The sequence below is a fragment of the Salmo salar genome, chromosome 12 (genome assembly GCF_965601325.2).
Source record: "Salmo salar chromosome 12, fSalSal1, whole genome shotgun sequence".
In the NCBI taxonomy this organism is placed as follows: Eukaryota; Metazoa; Chordata; class Actinopteri; order Salmoniformes; family Salmonidae; genus Salmo; species Salmo salar.
In genome coordinates, this window is record NC_138302.1 from 88989460 (window position 1) to 89011652 (window position 22193).

Here is a 22193-nt window from a genome sequence, read left to right on the forward strand (position 1 = left end):
TTTCTTTGTCAGTGGGCAAACATACAAAATCAGCAGGGGATCAGATACTTTTTTCCCTCACTGTATGGATGATGGGTACATTTCTCAAATGTCCAATAAATTAAAATTTTACCTGTCACTTGTCCCATGAAAAACCCTGGCGCAGGCACACACACACACACACACACACACACACACACACACACACACACACACACACACACACACACACACACACACACACACACACACACAAACACACACAATTAATTGCTGTCGGAGATGGCGCCGATAGAGATGCCATGATGTCATAGATGGCGCCGATAGAGATGGCAGCTTCGCTTCAGGTCCTTAGGAAACTGTGCAGTATTTTGTTTTTTTAATGTATTATTTCTTACATTGTTAGCCCAGAAAACATAAAGTGTTATTACATTCAACCGGGAGGAACTATTGGATATCAGAGAGACATCAACTTACCAGCATACCAGCACTACAACCATGAATACGACTTTCCCAAAGCGGATCCTTTGTCTGCACCTCCCAGGGCATTTGAACAGATTCCAGAGGCCGACCCAAAACAACACCGTCAGACGAGAGGGTGCCGGAGCGGTCTTCTTGTGAGGCTTCAGATGCGCACACACCACCCACCGCTTCCGAATATATTACTAGCTAATGTCCAGTCCCTAGTTAACAAAGTTGATGAAATTAGGGCAAGAGTTGCTTTCCAAAGAGATATCCGGGATTGTAACATACTCTGTTTCACGGAGACATGGCTAGCTGGGGACATGCTGTCGGAGTCCGTACAACCAATGGGATTTTCAGTGCATCGCGCCGACAGGAACAAACATCTCTCTGGTAAGAAGAAGGGCGGGGGTGTATGTTTCATGATTAACGACTCATGGTGTTATTGTAACAACATCCCTTAAGTCATTTTGTTCACCTGACCTAGAATTCCTCACAATCAAATGCTGACTGTATTATTATTGTGGGGTGGCAGGGTAGCCTAGTGGTTAGAGCGTTGGGCTAGTAACCGAAAGGTTGCAAGTTCGAATCCCCGAGCTGACAAAGGTACAAATCTGTCCTTCTGCCCCTGAACAAGGCGGTTAACCCACTGTTCCTAGGCCGTCATTGAAAATAAGAATTTGTTCTCAACTGACTTGCCTAGTTAAATAAATTTAAAAAATCTCCCAAGAGAACTCTCCTTGGTTATTGACACAGCTGTGTATATCCCCCTGCAAGCGGATGCCATCAAGGAACTTCACTCGACGTTATGCAAACTGAAAACCATATACAGTTGAAGTCGGAAGTTTACATACACCTTATTGAAATACATTTAAACTCAGTTTTTCACAATTCCTGACATTTAATCCTAGTAAAAATTCCCTGTCTTAAGTCAGTTAGGATCACCACTTTATTTTAAGAATGTGAAATGTCAGAATAATAGTAGAGAAAATTATCTACTTCAGCTTTTATTTCTTTCATCACATTCCCAGTGGGTCAGAAGTTTACATACACTCAATTAGTATTTGGTAGCATTGTCTTTAAATTGTTAAACTTGGGTCAAACGTTTCGGGTAGCCTTCCACAAGCTTCCCACAATAAGTTGGGTGAATTTTGGCCCATTCCTCCTGACAGAGTGTCGTGGAATATTGCCTCAAAAATATAACACTCTTACAAGAACTTGTGAATTCAATATAGGCTTTAATACAAAGTAGCAAAGCCGAGCTGGTCCATGGAACAACTGACTCCCCTCAGCACTGGCTTTGCTTTTATACACATACAGCATATGGCTACATCCCATATGTAAATGCCATTACTCCCCTTAGTCCTTCTGCCACCATTATCTTTTAGTCCGAGTTCTTTGCTTGTTTACGCCCAGTAACGCCCATCTCTGCTTCTGGTTAGATTATAATGGTGGCAGGACCCCTTATGTCATACAAAAAATAATACATTTATTGTATACTTATATTTCACCTGTTGGTCATTTTACCACCATCCTCCTTCCTGTGTCCTTCTGACATTAGTATGTCTGACTGTCATAAATGTGCTTATGGCCCTGACTTAATGCATCCATTAGTTGTGTCCAGCTGCCATAAATGTACTTATAGCCTCAGCTAATATATGTCCAGATGCAATAAATGTACTTTGTGGTGGCTAATTTCTGCATTACCAAATGAGGAGAGTTAAACACAATAGTTAAACAATAGTTAGGAACGGTTCACAAAGAAAGACTGTTTACTTTAGAGAGGAGTATTTACAGCCAGATAGCATTCGCTATAAATTATCGTTCAGTTTGATCCCTAATGACGAGGTTCTAATCTCGTCCCTGGTACTTCATAGAACAAAAACACAATTTCATCCAATGGCATATATCAATTGTCAACTTTAGATACTCCCATCTCAAGCAAACCCCCTCTTGACCCCACTCCTGGACAGGCTCACTGGGGGGAGTGAACCTCTATGCCATATACTATCACAGGATAAGTGCGAGATCTAAGAGACAATGGTCCCAGACACTGCCATAAACCTCCCCACAATAAAGAAAAGGAGGGAGTGACTTGCTCACAGACATTGTGGAGACAAGTCATTGGTTCCCCATTAATCACGCCATCCCTTCACATGGTTTAAGAACAGGTAAAGACACATTCCATGAAGACAAGTCTGACCTCTCCCCTCTCTGGGCCCCAAGTGACTGAGCCCTAGCTAAGGGAAACGTGCAACTGAAACATACCAGAGTCCAAAGGACACTTTCTAATGACAAGTATCTCACATAAGCATATTATACTAATAAAACATCTTAATCATCTATGTTACCCAACTAATTCTGATTCATCCACCACAACTTATTGCCTCAGTTAATGTATGTCCAGATGCAACCAATGTAACCATTGTCCTGTGTTTCCTTAACATAGCAGTTGTACCTAGTTACATTACATTAACTCCCACAAGAGCTGGTGTAACTGAGTCAGGTTTGTAGGCCTCCTTGCTCGCACATGCTTTTTCAGTTCTGCCCACAAATATTCTATAGGACTGAGGTCAGGGCTTTGTGATGACCACTCCAATACCTTGACTTTGTTGTCCTTAAGCCATTTTGCCACAACTTTGGAAGTATGCTTGGGATCATTGACCATTTGGAAGACCCATTCACGACCAAGTTTTAACTTCCTGACAGATGTCTTGAGATGTTGCTTCAATATATCCACATAATTGTCCTTCCTCATGATGCCATCTATTTTGTGAAGTGCACCAATCCCTCCTGCAGCAAAGCACCCCCACAACATGATGCTGCCACCCCCGTGCTTCACGGTTGGGATGGTGTTCTTTGGCTTGCAAGTCTCCCCCTTTTTTCTCCAAACATAACGATGGTCCTTATGGCCAAACAGTTCTACTTTTGTTTCATCAGACAGGAGGACATTTCTCCAAAAAGTATGATGTTTGTCCCCATGTGCAGTTGCAAATCGTAGTCTGGCTTTTTTTATGGCGGTTTTGGAGCTGTGGCTTCTTCCTTGCCGAGTGGCCTTTCAGGTTATGTCGATATAGAACACGTTTTACTGTGGATATAGATACTTTTGTAACTGTTTCCTCCAGCATCTTCACAAGGCCCTTTGCTGTTGTTCTGGGATTGATTTGCACTTTTTGCACCAAAGTAGGTTAATCTCTAGGAGACAGAATGCATCTCCGTCCTGAGCGGTATGACGGCTGCGTTGTCCCATGGTGTTTATACTTGCGTAGTATTGTTTGTATAGATGAACGTGGTACCTTCAGGTGTTTGGAAATTGCTCCCTAGGATGAACCAGACTTGTGGAGGTCTACAATTTATTTTCTGAGGTCTTGGCTGATTTCTTTTGGTTTTCCCATGATGTCAAGCTAAGAGGCACTGTGTTTGAGGGTAAGCCTTGAAATACATCCACAGGTACACCTCCAATTGACTCAAATTATGTCAATTAGCCTATCAGAAGCTTCTAAAGCCATGGCATAATTTTCTGGAATTTTCCAAGCTGTTTAAAGGCACAGTCAACTTAGTGTATGTAAACTTCTGACCCACTGGAATTGAGATACAGTGAATTATAAGTGAAATAATCTTTCTGTAAACAATTGTTGGAAAAATTACTTGTGTCATACACAAAGTAGTTGTCCAAACCGACTTGCCAAAACTATAGTTTGTTAACAAGAAATTTGTGGAGTGGTTGAAAAACGAGTTTTAATGACTGCAAGCTAAGTGTATGTAAACTTCCGACTTCAACTGTACATCTCGTGTTTGAGCCGTTGAATTGCGACTCCACTTTGTCTCTATACTGACACTTTGCTTGTTTGATTGCCTTACGGAGGGAATAACTACACCGTTTGTATTCGGTCATGTTTCCAGTCGACTTGCCATGATTAAATGCGGTGGTACGTGCTTTAAGTTTTGTGCGAATGCTGCCATCAATCCACGGTTCTGGTTAGGGAAGGTTTTAATAGTCACAGTGGGTACAACATCTCCTATACACGTCCTTATAATCTCGCTCACTGAGTCAGCGTATATGTCAATGTTTTTGTCTGAGGCTACCCAGAATATATCCCAATCCACTGATCGAAGCAATCTTAAAGCGTGGAATCCAATTGGTCAGACCAGTGTTGGATTCACCTAAGTTTCTGCCTATAGGAAGGGAGCAACAAGATGGAGTCATGGTCAGATTTGCCAAAAGGAGGGCGGGGCAGGGCCTTGTATGCATCGCGGAAGTTAGAGTAGCAGTGGTCGAGTGTGTTACTCGCTCGTGTACTGTATTACTCGCTCGAGGCTTCTAAGAGATGCTCCGTTGCCACGGAGAACGGTACTGCCAGAGGTAAGACTGTTCACACTGTAGCACTACAGGGAAATGTTTCTACTTAAATAAATATCAAACGAATGGTGCTGCTACTTTTCTCTAAATCTGTTACTAGACTTGCAAAGAATGTGTTGCTGTATTACAAGAGATTGTACTCAAAAGACCATGAAAAAACCATTACACCCCATGTGTTCAAGAGGTTCTACTGTGTAGCCCACAGCAGCTGAATGAGATTATATGTCAGGGGTGTCAAACTCATCTTCAACAAGGTCTGGAGGGCCACACTGAAAATTGGTTGTATTTCCTTGCCGTCAAAATTAGCAAAAGATTGACCCTCTATCCAGCGTTTTTTTTGTTTTTTTTTTATACTCCCCGACTGTCTAGTTTTAATTTTGGTTATTGTTAACGAGCTGGACACGTTCAAGACTGTATAAATGTAAGTCTATTACATTTCTACACAGTTTTAATTTGGTTTTAGTCATTTGAAAGTATATTGAGTTGTTTTTTTGTTTTACTCAGACCACCTGCGGGCCAGATTGCAGGACATAAGTTTGACACCCGTGTTCTAAGTGTTGCTGCTCTGTGTTTGTAGGGAATGCCAGGTGAAGCACTGGGCCAAACACAAGGCGGCCTGCCAACTGATGGCTGAAGCCACAGAGAAGCTCCAGAAGGACTTGACCATAACTCCTGAAGAGAGAAAGGTGGACATCAGCAACATATTGGACTGAATGATGGGAGAGAGAAGAGAAGTCTTACGTGGTGACAAGTCAATGCAAAGATATTCACCTATATGCAATTTTGGGATGGGATTTGAATGCAATTGTTATGGTTTTGGACTGTTAATGTTAACCTTTTGAGGTTTGTCTGTCTCAATTCAATTCCAACTTCTAGATTGTATTAATGCAAAAGTTGACGGCTCCCAAGTGGCGCAACGATCTAATGCACTCCATCTCAGTGCTTGAGGAGTCAATACAGACACCCTGGTTCGAATCCAGGCTGTATCACAACCGGCCATGATTGGGAGTCCCATAGGGCGGCACACAATTGGCCCAGGTTTGGTCGGTGTAGGCTGTCATTGTAAATAAGAACTTAACTGACTTGCCTAGTTAAGGTAAAACATTATTATTATTTTTTAATAAATTATCAAGCAGAGTTTATATCCCTTTGATCTCAGACCTGACACTGAGTGGAACTTACAGGTTGAACCTGGGAAGGAGCAGAACTCAAGACTTGCTAATTAAATTGTAATAATGGGCTCCTCATTAGCTTGTCATCTTACAAGATGTTTAGCACATTTTTTGACAATTCTAACAATCAAATAAGCCTATGCTTCTGTTATAGATGTGAAATAGAAACATGTTTTACAAGAAACTCCAAAGTTTGTGGCCTCATGTTTTGACTCATCATCATGGTCAGTCATCCTGGGATCAGAATCTGCCTATTGTTCAGGTAACTGCACGGTATCCATTTCACGGGGTACTATTTCAAAGTAACTTTACCCACTTGATTGTTTAGACTCTGCACGCCTTGAACTGTTAAAAGGGTGTGCCTGTGAAGTTCACAAATTAACTGACAAACATATAATAACATATACTGTCAATGGATGATTAGTAAATCATTATCCTTAAGGTAGTTTTTATTTGAATGTCACTGTTTAATGAAATAGCATACAGATACAGTGTTCAATGGCGATGGAGGGCTGGGGGATTTACACACATCTTCCGCGCCCGCTCTACTGTTCAAGACTCAGAAGCACCCCCTATGTGAAAACATTCCGGATGTCAAGAACAGTAGTCTGCTCTTCACTTTCTCGTCTTTCTCTTATTTTCTTGTCTTGTTATTGCGTCACATGTTGGGGTGTCAGAATAGGGTGATGGGGTCTTTATAAAGTAAACCCGCTGCTGATAATCTCGATTTTTTTTGTGAATTGCGGTATTTCCGTTAAGTAACCGATAATACATTGTTTCCAGACCAGACGCGAAACTGCCCACCTCTGCTCCGTTATTCGTAATAACTTATATGGAAACTTGGTACAATAGAAGAACGTCGGGGACGAGTCATCGGCCGCTGCGGGGTGGATCCCGGATTTGGTAAATTGTTAAACTTTCAAAACAAGTCTATAGCACGTTTTATGAATTATGTGAAATAGGCTCGAGTCGGTCCCTTGCTTCTCGTGTTTCTAGGCTACCCCCTCCTCCCTCTTACATCTTCATCTGTGATGCTAAACGGCTGCATGTAGGCCTAATTTACAATTATTATTCACGACATGTTTGAAGCAGAATGGTGGCGATTTATTCGATTATATAGTCTGACATTTGATGGTATGCAAATTAATTTAACTAGTTATCTTGGTATTTAACAATAGACGGCAACATGCTCCGTTATTAAAACAATAAAACACAGGACAATTATAAGATAGCCTTAAACGCTATTTTTTATTATTATTGCCGATTAGACCACTTTATTGATGCAGTAAATGGCAAATTATATTAAAGTACTAACACAGATCATTTTATGTCGAGAAACAATGACTTCATTCATACTCAGTAGGCTATAGAATAGGTTATTTTATTTAGTTCAAGCCATGGTTTCTATAGTAAGGGATGCATAGCTGTATGGGAAGTTCTCCCCACAATTGAAGGCTAGCAACAATGTACTACTGTAGGCCAATGTCCTGTCCTTGAGTTGGTGCTTCATGATTGGTGATGCTGGATTGTGTATTATTGTTTTTAGTCACAGGTGTGATGATTGCCTCTGAGTGAAGAAGGAACTGAAGCTGTGACTAACAGAATGTCTTGGGGTGAGTTCATTGAGCTCCGTGAGTTGAGGCTGCATGACAATGACCGAATAGAGCTGACCAGCTGTGAGGTGCCTCGCTCACCACCTCGCCTGGAGCGGGCCAATGCCCTGCGGATCAGCCCAGGGAAGGTCCCTGAGCTGCTCAGCCGAGTGGGCATCATCCGACTGCTGGGGGATAGCCTGGACCCACGGCTCACAGATGAGAGGGGAGAGGGACATGACTTCCAGCCCTGCAGCCATGCCCAGCCCACCTGGTGTGACCTGTGTGGAGACTTCATCTGGGGACTGTACAAACAGAGCCTGCGCTGTGCCAGTGAGTCTGCCTTCTGCTGCTGCACAGGATTGACTTGCATGATAATGATTAGGATTGTATGTCTGCATACATGTATGTCACAGGCAACCGGTGGCACCTTAATTGGGGAGGACGGGCTCATAGTAATGGCTGGAACGGAATGAATGGAATGGTATCAAACACATGGTTTCCATGGAGTGAATGAAATGGTGGTTGATACCATTTAATTCACTCCATTCCAGACATTATTATGAGCGGTCCTCCCCTCACCAGCCTCCTGTGTTATGTAGGCCTATGTGCGTGAGTGTTATAGGGTTTAACTATAGCCTATGAGAATGTGTTTCAAGGTAATCCCACTTTTGACACCAATATAATGAAACGGGCAAGGAGTGTGGTGCGAACCCTCGACCTTCTAGTCCGTAGACATAGAAAGCATCGTCAAGAGGCAGAGTTGATTTCCGCCAGTGTAAACCAGGGTCCTACAGTATTATATGGCCTGTTTGTGTGTGCATAGGATATAATGTATGTGTGTTTATGTATATGCCAGGCCATATAGCTTTAAGTCATTGTTTCTCAGATGGACTAAATGGGCTTTTTGTAAGATGGGCTCTATTCACAGGACTCAGTATTCATTGGGCCTGAATAGGCTTTAATGAGGAGTTTCTGCAAAGAGGGACATTACCGTTCCCAGCAGCAACGAACCAGCTGAGAACCAAACCGCTCGCCTGGAAATCCCAGACCCTGTTTTAGCTCTGGAGTACTTGGAAAACTCCCATATTCAGTCAGCTGTTGGCGGCAGTCTATTCCTCAGGGCGTTAAGATGGATCTAGTGGTTTTTTTGTGTCTGTGTAGGTACATGCATAATCTTCAAAGTTTACACTATGAACTTCCTTTCCTCTGGCTGAAACCGGCCCTTTTTATTGTTATGTGTGGCCATTACATGTGGGGAGAGAAAATTGAGAAGTGTAGCCTGTGTCTGAAGTGTATGGGGAATATACTGGTAAAATCTCATGAAAACACCTGTTTATTTGTCAAAGAATCCCTCTACTGTCTAGCAATACTTGTCTGATCAGGTCCTGTTTGATTAGTTAGTGACCAAATTGAAGTAATATCTTTTAGTCTGTGACTAGTTCTGTCAAACGTGTAATGACTCCATGTGGCCAGTGGAGGACAGCAGATAAATTAGAATCTCAAAATGTCCCAAAACTGGAGGGAATGGATTTCCTAAATTGAGCAAATGGAAGTTTCTGTGCCAGTGCTCACCACTTTTTTTCATAGCTGACATTTCCTTACATCTGTGGAGAAGGCACAACTTTGATTACAACCCATGATCTGATCAAATCTTGTTTTTAATTAATCACTTATCTTTTCTTACAGATTGCGGATTCACATGTCACTATCGATGTCGACCTCTCATCCAATTAGATTGCAGTTTGGATCGTGGCTCCACAGTTGAACAAACATGTGCTGTAGAGACTGATACAAATGTGGTAAGAACCTCATGACCTGATGTATACGTGTCATTTCATTTGTTTTCTCTACTCAACCTCTCATTCACCGGCCATGTCGTGTGTCATGACCACCACCTATCCACTATTCAGGCCATACTCTTTGTGGTGACATGGTGTCTGCACACTCTCTGTAATCAATCACCCTAGTCTTCTTTTCTTTCTATTCATTTTTCTTTCTATTCCATGATCCCCCTGTGTCAGGTCCTTTGAGTTCAGGTCCTCTCTCTCACAATTCCCTTTGGCTACAGTACCCTATCTACGGGCATCAATCATTAATATGTATTTTATTTGTATTTTTTTTTATTTAACCTTTATTTAACTAGGCAAGTCAGTTAAGAACAAATTATTATTTACAATGACGGCCTACCTCGGCCAAACCCAGACAACGCTGGGACAATTTTGCACCGCCCTATGGGACTCCCAATCACGGCCGGTTGTGATACAGCCTGGAATCGAACCAGGGTCTGTAGTGACGCCTCTAGCACTGAGATGCAGTGCCTTAGATCGCTGCGCCACTCGGGAGCCAGTCTTATCTGATCTATTTATTTTTCTCTAAAGTGGTGCTGTTCTCTGTAGAACCCTAGGCCTACATGTCTACATATGTCATGCATTTGTCATGTTATGTGAAGCCCCTATGCTCTGCTATCATTTGAATCCTCTCACATGATTTTCATCTTCTCACGTCGCCTTTATTATTGGCAGACAGGAAAAGGGAGGGGTATGATGTCATGGGAGTTCTAATTTTCCCTCAGCGCCCAATCATGGCCTTTTGCACTGGTTTTGTGTATTTTCTAATCTCAACTGCCTGGGTGGGGCCTCCGCGGGCCGGGGGAGAGAGATGGAAAGGCGGGGGCGGGTCCCGCATCCTGTTCTCAGCTAGTCTTGAGAAACCGAAACGTGGCCAGATTTAACAGGAAACCGACAAAAACGTGCTTTAGAACGTTGTTGAAGTTTACAGGGAGATACTAACTATACTAGCAGTCTGATTACGCTACACCCTATCGGTGAATTAAAGTTTCTGTAGTTACTACAAGTTTATTACAGCGGGATACATTTTAAGATATAAATTGTCTTATTAAACGGGAAACTACGCCTATTAGCGCTCCAATCAAAGCCGAATTAGATATAACTTGAGAAATTGTAGCGGATTCTAATCGCAATATCGTTCCAGTGTCTAACATTACATTGCAACATTTTGATAATGAAAGACGCGGTCAGTGGTTCGGATAAGAACCCATCCTTCGGGAAGACGTGGGGCAGCTCCACCAGTAGCGGATACTGCAGTGGGGACTCGGATTCTGAGTTCGAGCAGTACTTTACTGCTCGCACATCATTCATTTGCAAACCAAAGAAAGAGAAGGTAAGAATGAGAACTTTATCAAGCAGACAGGACTATGTCAATTGCCTACCAAGCTGTTTCTATTTAGAAATGTTCTGTTTAATATATTTTTTTATTTAACCTTTATTTAACTAGGAAAGTTCTTATTTACAATGACGGGCTACCCAGGCCAAACGCTAACCCGGACGACGCTGGGCCAATTGTGTGCCGCCCTATGGGACTCCCAATCACGGCCGGTTGTGAGACAACCTGGAGTTGAACCAGGGTCTGTAGTGACGCATCTAGCACTGAGATGCACTGCCTTAGACCACTGCCCCACTCAGGAGCCCACTCTGTAACTGTAACTTTCTTTATAGTTGCATTATAGTTTGATTATTCACTAATAGCGTTATGAAGTGATTGCTGTAGTTGCCTGAGTAACTCTACCATGGCTCCTTTTTAAAAATGTTCATTGGGATCTGCTGTACCTCTCATATAAAACACGTGTAAAACATTTCACTACAGACCCGTGTTCGATCCCAGGCTGTGGCACAGCCGGCCGCGACCAGGAGACCCATGAACCGGCGGACAATTGGCCCAGCGTCATCCGGGTTAGTGGATGGTTTGGCTGGCCGGGATTTCCTTGTCCCATCGCGCTCTAGCGACTCCTTGTGGCGGGCCGGGCACATGCACGCTGACTTCGGTTTCCAGCTGTACGGTGTTACCTCCGACACATTGGTGCTGCTGGCTTCCGGGTTAAGCAAGCAGTTTGGCTTGACGGGGTCGTGTTTCGGAGGACGCATAGCACTCGACCTTCGCCTCTCCCGAGTCCATGCAGGAGTTGCAGAGATGGGACAAGACTGTAACTACCAATGTGGATATCACGAAATTGGGGAGAAAAAGTAAAATAATTTCACTGCACATATCCATATGTGACAATACAAAATAACATCTATATTACAATGACTCTTACACCCTGATGCTGAGAACCACTCACAATTTCATGTTTAGTGACGCACCCATGATACTGTACCTCTAGTTAAGTTTCAGAACACAAACACACTATTCATGTAGCCTACTGTTCAGTGTTCTACTCTCACATCTGAACAAACATTACACTTAAAGCTTGCACACACAAGTTTGCATACAAGCCTGCACACATATTTCCGCAGGGTTTGAATGAGTAATGGCAAAATAACATCATGTTTGATTAACTAATATTTCCACATCATCTTGAATGTTATTATACAGAGTACAGTACAAAGTGATAACGTCACCGTGAACATTAGTGACTCCTTAGTAGAATGGGCTGGCTCTCATTTTGTGATTGCCTATTTAATAGTTAACTGCAGGACATTAACTCAGCGGCCTTTCAATCTGCATTAGGATGTAGGTTATTGATCTGTTTTATTGATCTTTTTTTCACAGCTTGACATTGCTTTATGTAGTTTTGTGCTCCATGAATTCTAGGCAGCTGTGGCCATTCATTTCTCCAATGTGTAAACATCAGCTAACTCTCGTCATTAGGAACATGTTTAGTGGGATAAACAATACAAGAGCAATCTAGTTTTGAATGGCACCATTCCTAAAGAGTTATTTATTTGTCCCTGTGATTTTCCTACTGAATTAGTTATTTTTCTTGTGATTTTGCCCCAGAGGAGAACTCATGTTGGGTGCTGATGGTAGAACGAGCCATGGGGATTGATGGCTATTGATCTATGGATTATCCCTCCCCCCTCCACGAAAAACAGCTACTGTTGGTCCCCTAATTCAGTGTTTCCCAACCCTGGTCCCCAAGTGCCCCCAAAAATACAGAGTTTTGTTGTAGCCCTTGACAAACACGCCTCACTCAGCTCATTGAGGGTTTGATGATTAGTTGACAAGTTGAATCAGGTGTGCTTGTCCAGAGTTACAATACAAATGTGTACTGTTGGGGGTACCTGAGGACTAGGGTTGGGAAATACTGCCATAATTGATGCGCCTACGTTTTGTGCATCATATGTCCTGAATAACATTCTCACACAGGAAGCAAGAACAGACCATTAGACACCGGAAGTGCATAGATGTGGTGGATACTGTGTGTCCATACCAGCCATCTCAAGCGGGCGGGCGGAGGATATTTTTTACATGAACACAGCATTAAAGAATGCAGCTCAAAGCCGTTGCAGACATTACAAACAGCTGCACGTTCCCCCATGGCACCTCCCTCTTCAGAGATAGGAGTTCAGGAACTAGGATTGGTCAGCACTGACATCATTGTGCTCCACTACTTCCTTATTGTAAGCTATGGCTATTTTGACACTTGACAGGAAGTTTGGAATCTGATGCAACCGGTGGTCATTTATGAAGGAAGGAGTGGAGCTTACAGGAAGTTAGCACTGTGAAGCATAGGTTGCTATTTAGCACATTTACCAACTCTTCATTATACAGCAGCAACAAGTCCTGAAAAAGCAGTAATGCTGTTTCTCATTCAATACCATTTTGACTTACACCAGTCTAGTGTTTCCTTCCTCTCAGCTACTGCGGGAAAAAACTCAGCTAGTCCACCTCTATGAATTTTCATTAGACAGATTTTCATTAGCTCAAGCTTTCTTAACTAAATGTTTAGTTGAATTGGTCGATATGTCGTGCCTCCTTAACTGTCCCTCTAATCTATTTGAGTTTTTTTTCAATATGAAATGTTGTGGGGTGTTAGTTTGCCCCCATTAGGCCCACATAATACATTTCTTACAGGCATAATTTTACATGCAACACATTTAAACTTGGCTTTCTGCTGACACATAGTGGTAGAACACAGAAGACTCCCAAGATAACCTTTTTTTGTCTTTCATCTTTAGGAAGATGAGAGAGTAAGCAAAATGGAAAGAGGGCTTTTATAGCTGCTTCGACAATTAAAGTGTAGCCAATAAATGGCTTATTGAAATATTGACTCCCTTTTCAATCACTCTGGTCAGGATGAGCAGGTCAAATGTGGGAAGCAGCAGGAGCTGTCAGGCACAGAGATCCAGCAGAAGGTGAAGGAGTACAACGCTCAAATCAACAGCAACCTCTTTATGAACCCGGTGAGTACTAACAAGTTGCTCTTATACCATTGTAGTAACATTGTAATAAATCTAGTATACCATTGTAGTAACTTTGTAATAAATCTAGTAATTCAGTAATTGCTCAGTTACAATACTGCAGAATTACCCCAACAATGTAATGTCTACTATGCAATAACATGTTGATAATGTGTGTTAATGTTACATTTTATGCCAACATTTCTTCATTCTCTTCAACAGAACAAAGATGGCTCCTACACTGGCTTCATAAAGGTCCAGTTCAAGCTGGTACGACCTGTGTCAGTTCCCCCACCAAGAAAGGGTACTGCAACACAGGATGGTGCGGGCAAGAAGAATGGGGGAGTAAAACGTTGCACCTCTTTCTACCTGCCCAAGGATACATCCAAACACCTACACATCAGCTCCCGGACATGCGCTCGTGAGGTCATCGAAGCCTTGCTAAAGAAGTTCACTGTGGTGGACAACCCTGGAAAGTTTGCCCTGTTTGAGCGCACCGAGCGTCATGACCAAGGTAAGCCTACCTCTGTGACCGGTTTTGTGGCAGCACATGACTTCTTTGTTCTGGATTGACATCACATACAGTAGATAAATACTACGAGGTGCCATACAGTTGATTCATTCTATTGTCCTCCTGTATTTCTCTCAGTGTTCCTGCGTAAGCTGTCTGATGACGAGCGTCCACTCGAACTGCGTCTGTACGCTGGACCCAATGAGAAAGCCCTCAGTTTGGTATTGAAAGAGAATGAGACTGGAGAGGTCAACGTGAGTATTGAGCATGCATTGGGCATTCATTCTCAAACCAACATGGCCATTTCACATTGTGCAGCATACACTAATGCTCAGTCTCCCTCCTCTCTCTGTCCAGTGGGATGCCTTCTCTATGCCAGAGCTCAAGAACTTTGTCCGCATGTTACAGCGTGAGGAGGAGGAGCATGTCAAGCAGATTTTGCAGCGCTATGCTCTGGCCCGCACCAGAATGCAGGAGGCCCAAGCTGCAGCTTCCATCCCTGGTGGTTCCTCCGCTTGTGGTTCCACCCCTGGCTGAGAAACATGTCGCCTACGGGACAACCTGCACCTCTGACTGACAACCATCACAAGATGACCAGTCATCACTGCATCCAAAGATCCCAGAGAACACAAGTGAACACCTCCCTCAAAGGAGGAGAGTGAAAGAGCGAATGAGAGCGAGAGGGCGCATGAGAGCAAGAGGACAAGCGCGTGAGTGTGAGAGATATCAGAAGTGCCGTACACCTGGAGAGAGTCTGTTGAGAATGAGAGTTGAGAAACAGTATATGAAACTGTGGCTGATGAGAGACTGGCTTTGTCCAGAACTGCCTCATTATGGGGGCCCCATTTCACTATCCTGGGTGAGCTACCTGCCTCGTAGCGTTTATCACGTTATTCTTGTTGGCAGTAGGGTCCATAGATTATATCATTTATAGCTTTTGGGTAACGATCAAAGATAATTTTGAGACACCTGAGTGGGGTAAGCCATATCAAAAAGCTCTGTTTGTCTCCCTTAATGCCAAGCAATAAGAGGATAGCCAACCTACTAGCTAAGACAAATGTTGAACATATTCAGGTACTGTCTGCCTCAGTATCTCCAGACCCAAATGCTAGTCAGAATAACAAGTGATGGACATTATGGGCCAGGTAGGTACCCCAGGTTTCCATTTGACTCCAATGTCTGCCACATACCTCTTGCACATCCGTACTGTGATGGATGTTACTCTTTTTGCTGTCCCTTTATGAAACTGAGTGGGAGTGCCCCATGTGTTGGGTGCACTGTGAATGTCAATTGAGAGGACAATCCCCAGGTTGATTTAATTGATAGGGGAATCTCATCCTTGAAACACTTTGAACTGGACGCTGATGCTTTTTATGGAATGTTTGTTTTTTAGTTTGTATATCATTTTATGTTCTTTATGAGATTTTAAACCTCTGCTAAAACAGAATAATAGAGTTGATTCATATTATCAGCACATGTCTATATTGCTTGAAATAATACCTTGACTGTCAATTATTCAATTAAAAGATATATATGTTACATGTCCAGTGTCAATATATTTTTTACAAAACAATAATACATGTGCACTGTTCACATTAAATAAGATATCGTTCACAAAAGTGTGGTGTCTTTTGGTGATGGGGGTATGCCATTGGGATGATATTCGTTAGCTAAATAATGCTATCCACACTTGGCAGTTATGGCTAGTTGCGAGTACTTGGTTTGTGGTCCAAATACTTAAAAGACACACTCTCGTCCACTTACCCTCCTGATGCGCTTGGGGGATACCCCGTCGCCATCTTGGTGGGTGGGTGGTCCAAATGATTAGCCAAGCAAGGGAAGTTTGCAACGTAAGGCCCTCAGGCCTCGTTTTCTGTCTGTTTTGTGTGTGTAAAATTATGTTCACTCTGGGGCCTGAAAAAATCATTTCTGCCTCCTTTAAAAAAAAAAAAAAACGTTTTTATTGACAACAAATCAATACAGGGAGTACATGTGGGAACACAAGTATATATAAATAATATACAATGGACAATTGGGCTAGGGGGTACAATATCACATTATACAAGGACCTTAAGGGACATACATACAGTCATTATTCTAAGAGTATTTAATTGTCTTAAAATTCAGTTCAATTTCTTTTTGTAAGGTAAGAATATGTGTTTTTTTTGTTGTTGTAAATTTACATTTGTGAATATGAAATTTGGCCAAAAGAATAATGAAATTAATTACATAAAAATGTTTCAGCTTATTTCTATCGTAGGTAAAGAATCCAAGCAGTACATCTCTCCACAATATTGTAAGATCTTCATAAATGTGTTCAATTATAAATCTACTGATGTCTTGCCACAGTTTTCTTACATGGATACAATGCCAACAAAGACGCAACACCATTCCTGCCTCCCTTGTCCTGCAAGTGTATACTCGTCACACGTCATGAAACGTCTTCAAAAGTGTCCACTTAATTTGAAAGCTTAGGGGATAGGGTGCGTCTTAATAAGTGTTTGGACTGCAAACTTTGACACAGAGAATGTTACTATTATTTCCTTGTGATGGTGTACAGATTTAGTAAAGGATGCTGTGCAAACATCTACCTACATCCTCTCTGTACTGGCTAGAGGTTACATTGTTTATGTCACTCATGCGCAAGCTCAGCTGACCAACCGTGCCGCTCTTTCGTTCGTTTAGACCACACGTCACGTCAGTGTGATTGTTTTTTGAGATCTGTACTAGCTAGCTATCCAGCCATTTTAGCTATTTAACAACAACAGTGTATTTGATCAACACTACCCTACTCCAAGGACGAATAGAAGTCACTACGCTAAAAATAATGAATATGTTACTGTAAGTGCTGTCACCATAATACACCGTTAGCTAGAGCTAACGTCAGCTTACCTTGCTAATTGTTAAAAGTTACTAGGTTAGCGTAGCAAACAGCCAGGGAACTGTTGACATAGTTATCTAGCTTTGGTTGATGCAGTTTCAAAGCTTAATTCATTTACTATATTAAGATAACTTAGTTTGCTATCAGCTGTAATTTGAACAGTGTGACGTTAGCTAGCCATCTTGGCCAAGCTGGCCAACGTCGTTCGCTAACTACAGTAACTAGCTAATGTTAAGTTGACAGTTTGAATGCCAAGTAGTTAGCAAGCAAACATAGCTATTTAAATTGCTAGCTAACTATTGTTTGGCCTATGTGGTAACATCAGGCTAGCTAACGCAACAGCTTGTGTGTTTTAACAGCAGTGCCTATGGCATAACTGTTCTTGTTTTCAGATCCAAACCAGGAAACAACTGACTGTCTGAATAGCTCATATACTCGTTGCCTAGGGGTTTTCACAGGGGATAATGTCCCATCTCTGAAGATGGGAGGCAGTGGGTCCAAGGTGAAAGGTGCTTGGCCATTTGCTGGTTCAGGAGCTGGAGGTGATTCAGGAAGCGAGGGGCAAGAAGACCAGTCTTTGACCCGCCTCAAAGGGACCAGAAAATCAACCCCATTTATTTTCACAAGGAGGAGGTAATAATGTCTGCTAAATGCAATATGTAGCCTATATGATATGTGATCCTTAGTGAAATGCTTTCCAATACCTGGTGTGTGTGTGTGTGTGTGTGTGTGTGTGTGTGTGTGTGTGTGTGTGTGTGTGTGTGTGTGTGTGTGTGTGTGTGTGGATAGCTCTCTTTACTATGATGAGGATGGGGACCTGGCTCATGAGTTCTATGAAGAGACTGTGGTGACAAGAAATGGCCGGAAGAGGTCCAAGCTGAAGAGGATTCAGAAGAACCTCATACCTCAGGTACGCTGATTGGATGAACACTTGAGAGTCCCAGACTGTGTTTTGGAAAGGTATCCAGTTACCCATGGTTCTTGTTTATAATTACTGTTGTGGGTATTGTTATCTGTTTGCAGGGAATTGTGAAGCTGAACCACCCCCGGATCCATGTAGATTTTCCTGTCATCCTCTGTGAGGTGTGAATCACATTGGGCTGGTCAATGTGGAAAAGATACCTGTCAGTCAAAGGCTGCCCCACACTACAACTGCTCCATCTTGAACGCTGGTGTTCCTCTGAGAAGATGGATGAGATGTCTGACTACAGCTGTGGACAGACCACCGAAGCTATGTTGCGGAGAGAAAGGGGAGGTGGATAGATATTTGGTGAAATACAGAGTAAAAGTACTGCCTTTTGTGACATGTAGAGAAGTGTTTGTGTGGGAGAGAAAGGTAGCTCAAGATAAGGGAAGGTATATGAATTCCCACAGTACATGTTGACCATTTTCAATATTATCATATCTATGTCTGCCCCTGTGATTGGAGCCAAGACCTGCACTAGTGAACTTTTAATGTAAATAAAAAAATAAAAACCTGTCTGAGTTGGAAATACTTGAATAAATGGTTTACCAGGCTAAAAGACTGAGGCATCCCCTGTTTTTATCAAGTCCACATATGGTTCACAGTCTGAGTTTTGTTCCATAAGAGTATTTAACTGGTCACAATTAAATACTCTTGTGGTCACAATATCGATGTGGTCACAATGTGGTCACAATATCGATGGTTTTGTATTCTGTGATTTAAAGACTGATTGGCTCAATTTACTAGTCCTTCTCTTTCTAGTTATCATCATCCTGGGAAGCTGTCGTTGGTGAATATTTTTTTTCTCTCTGCTGTATTTCAGTTTAGGCACCAGGGGGCAGTGCTCTTGTACAGGTGGGTCTCAACATAGGTTTGATTCTGTAACATTTTTGGGTCAGTCATCTTTTATGCCAATTGACTTTGAATAATTTAGGATGATTATGACATATGTCTAGTTGTTTATGATAGTCAAGTACTTTATAGACATTTTGAAGGTTTGGTGGAAAGTATTCTAATGATAATCAATTTGTACAGTATCTTATGTTTCATGATCATGATATATTGTCAGTTTCAGTGTTGTTTGCTCTCTTGTAGCATATGGCTGGCTATGGGCATAACGGCCATCTCTGGCCCCTGTAATTGTATGGAATGTGGTCGGGTATGTTTCAGGGCCAGGGGTCAGACTCTGATGTAATTCCTCCTTCATTCCTTCCTTTGATGTTCTGCAGAGCAACTTCCTCTGAGATGTGTTACTCTCGATTGGGTGAGGCTTGTTTATGACCCTAAAGTGTGTTTTAGCCATACTGATGGATTTAGCAAGATGAGTAATACATCCAAATAGCATACTGTAAGCAATTTATCATGACATTTTATTTTATTTAATCAGAAAGTCCCATGGAGTTCAGAAGACCACTTTCCCAAGGGAGACCTCAACCTGGCATACTTTCAAATGCCATAGGCAGTTTATGTAAAGTATGTGAATTCATGGGTTGTTGGTGTAAAAATTGATTTTCATACATCTCAGAGATAAAAAATAATTTTATAAAGCAATTTCTCACATGATCAACAAAGTTCAAAATGTAACCTGTGTGAGTTCTAGGCTATTATACAGTCCTATGGTCCCTCTGATTTTTAAAGTGCTTGTGTATGATGAAGGTAACAGAGTGTGTGTTTCCAGTTCCCTACATTGTTATCACTTCCTGGAGGTGCCTGAAGACTGATGATGTAATGTCCAGGAGTCAAGGGTCAAAGGGAAGCACGCAGGATGGAGGGAAACTGCCCATCCCTTCTCTTCCCTCACTCTCTCTTTGTCTCATTCACACGCATACTAGCAGGTGAGTCAGCAGAGCTTGGAGAACAAACAGCGGAACAGCATCAACTGAGTGACCCTGACAGGATGAGGTCTCACTTCCAGGGGTTTTTGTCTATCATGTGCTCTCAGATCCTCCACGTCACATGCACCCTTTAGGCATATGTTTTGTTGGACTTTGCTTCTAACTATTCATTTAAAAGCTTTCAACCCCAGCCTGCTCTAAATCTTTCCATGATCTTGGCAACATGACAGCATGTGGTACTTGGTTGGTTCATTTGAGCCACTGCCAATGGCCATCGCATCTGCCTCAAGCGGAACATCTGCATGCCAGATGTCTGTGTCCAGACAGAGTTTAAATGCTACTAGTCCTAGAGATATACCATGCTTGCTTACATGAACTATAGGTTATTCTGTAACACTTTATATTATGGTGTAGCCTACTTACAATTATTTATTAAGGGGTATAAACGGTCATTTATAAGTGTATAGATAGTTTATGAATATGTAATGAACATGTATAACACATTGTATGCTTGTCATCTAACTATGTTTATGAACTCTAATGGTCCTGTGTGGCTCAGCTGGTAGAGTGTGGCTTTTGCAACGCCAGGGTTGTGGGTTCGATTCCCATGGGGGACCAGTACCAAAATGAATGCACTCAAGTTGCTCTGGATAAGAGAGCCTGTTAAATTACTAAAATGTATTAAACTGAGAACTCAAACTATAGGCATGGCGTTCTCAGTATGTTGGGAGGGTCTATGCCAGGCTTCGGTAAAATCACAAGGAAATCAGCTCAAAGGGGTTTTAATTTAGGACATCTGTTACCAAGTATTCCCACGCATAAAAAGAGAGCCATATGTGATCTTATCCCAATGTAAAGGTTTGAAGTTATTCTGTTTTGTCAAATAATCTGTTTGGGATTCTTGTGGTTAATTTGCAGTACAAATTATTTATAACTATGTTCAACCCCCCGACAATCCTTTCAAGGGAAAACCGGCCCATGGCTGAATGTAATTGGGACCCCTGTTCTATGCTGTCAACAGCTATTAAATCTAGATAATGCAACAATATACACTATATATACAAAATTATGTGGACATCCCTTCAAATTAGTTGATTTGGCTATTTCAGCAACACCCGTTGCTGACAGGTGTGTAAAATCGAGCACACAGCCATGCAATCTTCATAGGTAAATATTGGCAGTAAAATGGCTCAGTGACTTTCAACGTGGCACTGTCATAGGATGACACCCTTCCAACAAGTCAGTTCATCAAATTTCTGCCCTGCTTGAGCTGCCCGGGTCAACTGTAAGTGCTGTTATTGTGACGTGGAAATGTGTAGAAGCAACAACAGCTCAGTTGCGAAGTCGTAGGCCACACAATCTCACAGAACGGGGATGCCGAGTGCTGAAGCGCGTAACGCGTAAAAATCGTCTGTCTTCGGTTGTAACACTCACCACTGAGTTCCAAATTGCCTCTGGAAGCAACGTTTGCACACAAACTGTTAGTCGGGAGCTCCATGAAATGGGTTTCAATGGTCGAGCAGCCGCACAGAAGCCTTAGATCACCATGCGCAATGCCAAGCGCCGGCTGGAGGGGTGTAAAGCTCGCCGTCATTGGACTCTGGAGCAGTGGAAACACATTCTCTGGAGTGATAAATCACGCTTCACCATCTGGCAGTCTGAAGGACAAATCTGGGTTTGGTGGATGCCAGAAGAACGCTACCTGCCCCAATGCATAGTACCAACTGTAAAGTTTGGTGGAGGAGGAATAATGGTCTGGGGGTGTTTTTCATGCTTCAGGCTCTTTAAGTTCCAGTGAAGGAAAATCTTAATGCTACAGCATACAATGACATTCTAGATGATTCTGTGCTTCCAACTTTGTGGCAACTGTTTGAGGAAGGTCCTTTCCTGTTTCAGCATGACGATGCCCCGTGCACATAAAACAAACAAAGTCCATACAGAAATGGTTTGTCAAGATCGGTGTGGAAGAACTTGACTGGCCTGCACAGAGCCCTGACATCAACCCCATCAAACACCTTTGGGATGAACTGTAACGCAGACTGTGAGCCAGACCTCTCTAATGCTCTTGTGCCTGAATGGAAGCAAGTCCCCGCAGCATTGTTCCAACATCTAGTGGAAAACCTTCCCAGAAGAGTGGAGGTTGTTATAGAAGCAAAGGGGGGACCAACTCCATATTAATGCACATGATTTTGGAATGAGATGTTCTACAAGTAGATGTCCACATACTTTTGGCCATG

The 22193-nt window shown here is 42.4% G+C and overlaps 2 protein-coding genes across 6 annotated transcripts; both read left to right on the forward strand.

Annotated features, from left to right (window-relative positions):
* Positions 1-6533: 6533 nt before the first annotated feature.
* Positions 6534-15815, forward strand: LOC106565980 (ras association domain-containing protein 1). 4 transcript variants are annotated; one of them, XM_014133707.3, is made up of 7 exons: positions 6534-6876; positions 7520-7898; positions 9255-9367; positions 13661-13768; positions 13988-14279; positions 14415-14530; positions 14634-15815. In XM_014133707.3, the coding sequence occupies exons 2-7, from the start codon at positions 7577-7579 to the stop codon at positions 14811-14813; spliced, it is 1131 nt and encodes a 376-aa protein (XP_013989182.1). In that variant the 5' UTR covers positions 6534-6876; positions 7520-7576; the 3' UTR covers positions 14814-15815. The 4 variants fall into 4 exon arrangements, with proteins under 4 accessions (XP_013989182.1, XP_013989183.1, XP_082815529.1 ...); XM_082959403.1 differs by lacking the exons at positions 6534-6876; positions 7520-7898; positions 9255-9367 and adding exons at positions 10604-10748; positions 10863-11608; XM_014133708.3 differs by lacking the exons at positions 6534-6876; positions 7520-7898; positions 9255-9367 and adding an exon at positions 9391-10748.
* A 1110-nt stretch (positions 15816-16925) lies between these two features.
* tusc2 (Tumor suppressor candidate 2) lies at positions 16926-18682 on the forward strand. Of its 2 annotated transcripts, none has more exons than XM_014133662.3 (4): positions 16926-17117; positions 17604-17790; positions 17947-18067; positions 18181-18682. In XM_014133662.3, exons 2-4 carry the CDS (start codon positions 17639-17641, stop codon positions 18244-18246), a joined length of 339 nt encoding a protein of 112 aa, XP_013989137.1. In that variant the 5' UTR covers positions 16926-17117; positions 17604-17638; the 3' UTR covers positions 18247-18682.
* The last annotated feature ends 3511 nt before the right edge of the window (positions 18683-22193 follow it).